At 37.7% G+C, this 6,843-nt stretch overlaps 1 protein-coding gene across 1 annotated transcript; it reads right to left on the bottom strand.

The window, feature by feature from the left end:
* Positions 1–1,494: 1,494 nt before the first annotated feature.
* LOC128882382 (uncharacterized) lies at positions 1,495–6,805 on the bottom strand. Its single transcript, XM_054133979.1, has 2 exons — positions 5,476–6,805; positions 1,495–5,279 (listed from the first exon to the last, which is right to left on the bottom strand). The coding sequence occupies exon 2, from the start codon at positions 4,902–4,904 to the stop codon at positions 3,840–3,842; it is 1,065 nt and encodes a 354-aa protein (XP_053989954.1). The 5' UTR covers positions 4,905–5,279; positions 5,476–6,805; the 3' UTR covers positions 1,495–3,839.
* Positions 6,806–6,843: the final 38 nt, after the last annotated feature.

Raw genomic sequence — 6,843 nt, 5'->3', positions numbered from 1 at the left:
AACACCGGACTTTGACATAGACTTCTTTTTAATTCGTTAAATGCTACTTTTTGCGGACTATCAAATTCGAAAATCTTTTCCTTCCGCAACATATTGCTAAGAGGTTTCGCAATAATGGAGTAATTAAATATAAATTTACGAAAATAACCTGACAAGCCTAAAAAGCTTTGGACGTCTTTCAAGTTTTTCGGTTCTGGGAAATTAATAACGGCTTTTACTTTTTCTTCGGATGGATAAACTTTCCCATCTTCAATATGGTGACCCAAAAATTCGATACGTCTGTGCATCCACTTACATTTTTTTAGATTTAAATCTAACCCGTATTCGCTAGCAATCCGTAAAATTAATTTCAATCGCGTCAAACATTCCTTTTCGTCCGTCACTGGAACTATTATATCGTCTATGTATATAAGAACAATACCTCGAATGACTAACTCTCTATACGCATCGTTTATAAATCTTTGAAACACCGATGGGGCGTTAGAAAGACCGAATGGCATTTTGTTGAATCGATACTGTCCGTCATGCGTCACAAATGCGGTGAATTTTCTACTCTCATTATCGACTGTGATATGGAAAAATGCATTTTTTAAGTCGATGGTACAAAAAATGCGAGCTTCGCGCAAGCTATCTAGTAGTTCTTCGATTAAAGGGAGCGAAAATTTGTCTTTTACCGTAATCTTATTTAATTTTCGGTAATCAATACAAACGTGACGAGATCCGTTTTTTTTTCTTGACTATTACGACTGGACTTGCGTATTTAGATGCACACGGTTCAATTATGCCGTTTTCAAGCCATTATCTATTTGTTTTTGTAACGCGACTCTCTCAGGTATGGGTAGTCTACGCGGTTTTTGGCTTACCGGTTTCTCGTCTTTAAGAATGATTCACATCTTTATCTCCGAATCTTTCTTCTTATCGGGTTTATACGAGGTTATTAATTCATACAATTCGTCACGTACCTCATCGTTTTGAACATGCTTCAAATCTAACGGGTTACTCTCGATAGGAATTTGCGTCAAAAACGTACACAATGGAATTTTACGTAGAGTAATATTTTCAGATCGACTGTTAATTCAGTTAAATTTATAATATCAGTGCCGATTACACCTTCCATTTTCATTGAATCTACTGGCACGATATAAACCGTACTTGGGAATTCCTCCGAATCTATTTTAATAATTACTTGTACGCATCCAAGAGGTTGTGTTTCGTTCCCTTTACCGAAACCTAATAATTTCGTCCCCTTTACCGGAACCTAATAATTTCGTCGTACACGGGTGAAGATTGCCAATGCCGATCTTCTTATAAATATCTTCGCGTAGCAAACTAACATAATTCCCGGTGTCTACTAATGCTTTAACGCATACGTCGTTAATAAAAATGTCTTTGCGCATTTCGTGTTTTGCTACAGTTGATATACTATTTACAACCGGAGCAGGATCTATAATTGCAGGTGACTTACCCTTTTTCTTTTTCTACATTCAGCGGCGGTATGGCCAAAAGACTTACATTCAAAACATTTTTTTCGTAATGCTTTTCGACTACAGTCTCTAGAAAGATGTCCTTTGTCACCGCAATTATGACACCGTGATTCGAATTTCGTTGTTGTTGGTTCTTGTTTTCTTGTAGGCGTCGTTTTCTTCGAATATTCACTCTTTCTTCTGAAATCCGTTCTTCTCGTTGAGTCTTCTCTCGTTTTTATCTGCTTCTCTTGGTTCTTCTTCCACAACGTTCCATAAATCTTTAATCGATCTTTAAAATCACTGATTCTCTTTGTTCCAAGTAGGATTAATTTGTTGTTAGTTTCGTCTGGTATACCGTCAATGATGTATTGATTGTATTGTATTAGCGCGTCATTTTCGTTTGTACCTCGTGATGCTATTTCTTTCATAATAAGATAATATTCTTGCACACTTTCATCTTTTCGCATTCATCGTTGCGACAACAAATTATGTAATTTTGCGCTATTCATTTTCATTGATAATTCTTCATGTAAGAGCGATTTTAGTTTCGTCCATGTTCTACAACACCTTCGCTTTGTACATATAATTTTGCGACTCCTGTAAGCGATTTTTTTGCAAATACCAACTTTTGGAGATCCGACCAGTTGAACAACACTGCAAAGTCTTCAAAATCTGCAATCCAGCGTTCCACTGCATGGGAGCCGCTGCCATCGAAAGGTCGTATTGAGTCTTCCACGTCGCGGTAATTCATTGAAAATTTTATGGACTCTCTTCGACTGCTTTGACAAGAAGCGTTGTCATCGGGTTCTTCATTTCGAGTTGATGCAACGGATACGCGATCGTTGTCAGGATCGTTTTCATTTTCTTGCTCATTGTGATTGTTACGACGGTCATCGTCCGCGTTTTCGTCTTCGGTCGCCTCTTCATCTTCCTGAGTTGGCACAAGTGAATTTATGTCCATCAATGCGTCGCACACTTTTTGAATCATTTTTTCTCTTGAATCTCGGTAATCCAAATCAATTATATTACAACACGAGACTAAATCGCCGAATGTTAGTGCGTTTGCTTCTGTTAATTTTTTTACGTGTTCCGCAGAGCCGTCTTTAACCCTTTGCTTACGGCAGTACGCGCCACGGGAGTGACGCCACTGAACGGGGCATCGCGCCTCGAAATGTGCCGCACCCATACACACAGGACATCCCGCGGGCCCCGCGGTCGGCTATAGGTCGGCACCCGTACACACAGGTCGTCACGCGGCCGCCGACTATAGTCGGCATCCGTAACGAAAGAGTTAAATGGGAATCCCGCAATCGTTTGCGATTAGATCTATCGCCGTCGGTATTAAATATGAATTGGTGAAGGGCTTTTATCGAAGTCGCCGATGCTGTACTGATTTTGCGTTCTACCGTCGCAATTTGTTCGAGGTTTTCCATTTTGTTATTGTTTAAAAACAAAACGATACGTCCACACACGTCGCGGATTATTGTCACTATATTCCGTTTTTGCACACACATCGCCAATTATCGTTACTGTATGTTGTCTTTGCACACACACACGTCACAAAATATCGTACAAATTATCGTTATAGATTATAATTCGTCTTTTACACCGTCGCGACATGTCTAGTTTATTATTTATTTATTTTTTTTTTGTTTTTTACATAGGACGAGCTCCCAATTTGTAGGTTTTATTAAAATAATACATAGGTTTTAACACAGGTTTTAACATAAACGTCGTAAGGGCATACGACACATCTCTCACCCGTCGTCCTTGATAATTGACTGATCGCTCGTTCGCAATCGAATGCGTCATAGGACCACCGCGGCCCCTCGCAATGGAATGCAATACGTCCTGGAAACGTTAACTGCGCGTCCTTTATTTCCTACAATATCTAGTGTACATTTAAACAAAAAACCAAAAAGTCCTCTTTGGGTTATAATTTTCATATGTTAATCGAATGTAACTAAAAATGCTATTATAAATCTAAGTCAAAACCGTTTAAACATAGTCATCGGTAGGCACATACTCAAATTATAACTAATGGTCTTACAAACTAAGATTATCATTAATAATTCTATTATATTTAAGAACAAAAATTCACACATTTTTTTTTTTTAAGTTATTCGTACCAAAATAATATAAAAATTCGTATAAGAATAACATTTATTGTCTTTACAAATTTTCTCTTATTTGTTATGCATGTAAATTTCAGATATAGAAAATATTTTTTACCTATTATGTATTGAGCAATCGTTATACATATATTTATTATTATTCTTTTTTTTTTTAAATTGATATGATGATTCTTCATATGATTCTTCTTCCTGGTCCTTTTTCTCATGCCTGTTACCTTTTTTGCTTTCCTCTTCTATTCTAGCTCTCTCTTCTCTTACTTTGAGAGCTAGCTCCCTTAAAAATTGCCCTTTTGCTGCTTTCTTTCGGTGGAGGACAGTTCTGCTTGTTTTTGTATAGTTGGCCGCTTTTTATTATGGGTTTGGAGGTCCTGGGCGCTTCCAAGTATTCTAAACCTTCCCTTTGGAGCTTTCGTGCCTCGCTCCTTTTTCTAATTCTGGATCTCTCCTCCTCAGAGACATAGGTTTCAAAATTCTCCTGGTTTCTTACATCCCATCTTTCATCTTCTGGCGGTGGTCTCCATTTGGCCATGTATTTGGTTTTACTGAAAATCGTTTCTACTTTGCCCTGTAGGTTTTTTTCCCATATCAAACTGACTAAGTCATTTAACAACTCTTCTTCATTTCTTTCTTCTAGTTGTTGGATTATTTTCCTATTATTTTTTCTTTCAATGTATGATTGCTTCTTAATGTCCTTCTCTCCGTGGTATAGGCTTCCATATTCGTATACCACCTCCTCTTTCGGGACTCTATCTACTTCATGTTGTAGAAGGCGGCCATACTTATTATTATATGGGCCCTTATACTCCTCATTATAATCTAAGTGTTGTTTCTTGTTTTTCTCTTTTTCTTCTTTTTTCCTATCCATGATATCCCTGTTCCTGTTCATTGATTCCTGTTCCTCATTTTCTAAATCAATATATCCTTGGTTTCTTGATTTCTCCTGTGGTTCGTTCCATTTATTTACATTAAATGTTAATCCTGGTACTTCCTTATCCTCCCAGTATTCAATTTTTAGCTTAGATTGTAATGGTGGAAAATTCCATCTTCCTTGCTTTGATTCTTTTCTTATCAATTCCATGTTTTCATTGCGAAGTTTGCCTTCGATATATGTTTTTGCTGTGTTGTATGGCCAGTTGCGGTAGGCCATTACTTTTTTAATATTCGCTTCTTTCTGAAAAGTCAGGCACTCTTTCGACATGCTTGGATGTGCTCCAGCGCAGTTCGTACAGTGTGGTTGTTTGTTACATTCACCGTGTCTTTCCTCTCCACATCTTCTACAGATGGAGACTTTATTTCTACACATTTTTTGGGAGTGTCCATATCTATAGCACTTATAACAGTGTTTCACTGATTCTACAAAAGTTCTAAAGGTACTCTTAGCCAAACCTGTCCGTAACCGATCAACGTCTTAGTTGGGAGTGAATCCCCCTCAAAAATTATTAAGATAGCTCTTCCTTCTGCCTATTTAACTTCTCCGTCCTTATATGTTCTTTTCTTTAACATTTCGAGTTTATATGTTCCTTGTCCCGGCATAAGTTCTGCTTACAATTCCTCGATGCTGTCCTCCCATTCATGGATAACACCTTTTCTAATCATTTTCCTGTACGGTATACTTGCGTAGCATTTGCTGTCCTCATTATCTCCAGCCATGATTATAAGGTTCGCTTCTTCTTTGTTTCTGTAAATTATATCCGCTCTGTTAAATCCTACCATTTTAATTGATGTTGGTGTTGGTTTATATTGGCTGATCCATCGGTAAAATTTGATTAAGTTATTTTTTTTGTTTTTGGACATATGTTTTTTTTTAAGTCCTACTGTAACTGTATATTCCTTGCTTGATAAATCCTTGTTATAGAGTTGGGTTAACTTTTTACCTTGTGTATTATCTTTGGTCCTGTCAGATACTTGGTTCTCTTTTTCCTTATTCTTATTGTTTTCCTTTGTTAATTCCTCTGTGTTTTTTCCTTTATTCGTACTTTCGCTTATTCCTTGTACCTGTAATGGGGAAGTATGATTATCTACATTCTTATCCTGCTCTTTGAGAATTACGCGTCCCAACGTTGTTTCTTCGGTGCACATGGTGTCAGTATGGCGTGTGTGTTTTTAATACTTTTGTCACCTTCTGATTTAGTCTTTAATCTATTTGATTTTTTTACCTGTTTCTTCTGTGTTTCGCACTCTTCTCTATTTTCTTCCACTTTTCTTTTTTTGGTGTTTCACCATTCGTTGTTTTTTACTCTTTCCTGGTTTTCTTTTGATACTACTGAGTTCTCGTGACTGCTATTTTCTCGGTTTCCTATTTCCAACTGAGGGTCTTTGTTCGATCTATCTTCCTCCTTCCCCTCCTTTCCTAAATTAACTGTTATTTCATTTTTATCTTTCCCCTTCAGAGGGCAGGTCTGTGCTTCCTTTAAAGAATACTTGTTTCCTGTCCTTGCCGTTGCCGTTGTGGTATTGGCTGATTCCCTGACTTCTAGCACCTGATTGGACGTGGCCGCAGCTATATCACAGATGGCTCCCTCTATACTCTCTTCCGGTATTTTCCCATTTATCACACATTTTTTTAACAATGGCCTTATATTCCTCTAAAACCTCCAAATTCTGGCATAATCCTTTATCTTCATTTTCCTTAGTTTTCCTTTTGATTTCCCTTGATTCTACCGCTTCTATTTCCATTTCCTTTCCTTTGTCATCAATAGTCTTCTTCATTTCTTCTTACGTTGCCTTCATTCTGGGCTCCTTTTCAATTTCTTTTTTCCTACTGTCTTCCATTTTTTAAATAAACTTTCTTTTCAAAGCGGGTTCCCCCGCGGGGGTTGTACTTATTAAACACCCACTCTCTATTCAATGTTATTTAAAAACTTTTAAATAAGAAACCAAAGGGGTATCTCTGCCCCTGCTCCCCACACCTACTAGTCCCAAGAAAAACTTATCCTAGGGGCTTTATGCCCTTAGAATAGACTGTGTCCCTTTTTCTCTAAAGCCCCTACCTCTCAGTCACGATTTCCACTCAGGTTGCACTTCACCTTGAAGTTTTCCCCGGCGGTAAATTTTCGGTACGTTTCTCAAACACGTCCACACGCCTCGGCCGTTAAACCGGAAGTCAAACTCGTATACGATTTTTTATATAGCGCTTTTATTGGACCTTCCACTCTATCTAATCCTCTTTGACACGGATATCCAGGTACGTACACGTGCATCGAAATACACGGGTACAGTATCCAATTATTTTTATATACAAA

The sequence above is a fragment of the Hylaeus volcanicus genome, unplaced genomic scaffold, assembly GCF_026283585.1.
Source record: "Hylaeus volcanicus isolate JK05 unplaced genomic scaffold, UHH_iyHylVolc1.0_haploid 11333, whole genome shotgun sequence".
In the NCBI taxonomy this organism is placed as follows: Eukaryota; Metazoa; Arthropoda; class Insecta; order Hymenoptera; family Colletidae; genus Hylaeus; species Hylaeus volcanicus.
The sequence above is the reverse complement of the archived record's forward strand: the minus strand, read 5'-3'. Positions and strand labels throughout refer to the sequence as shown.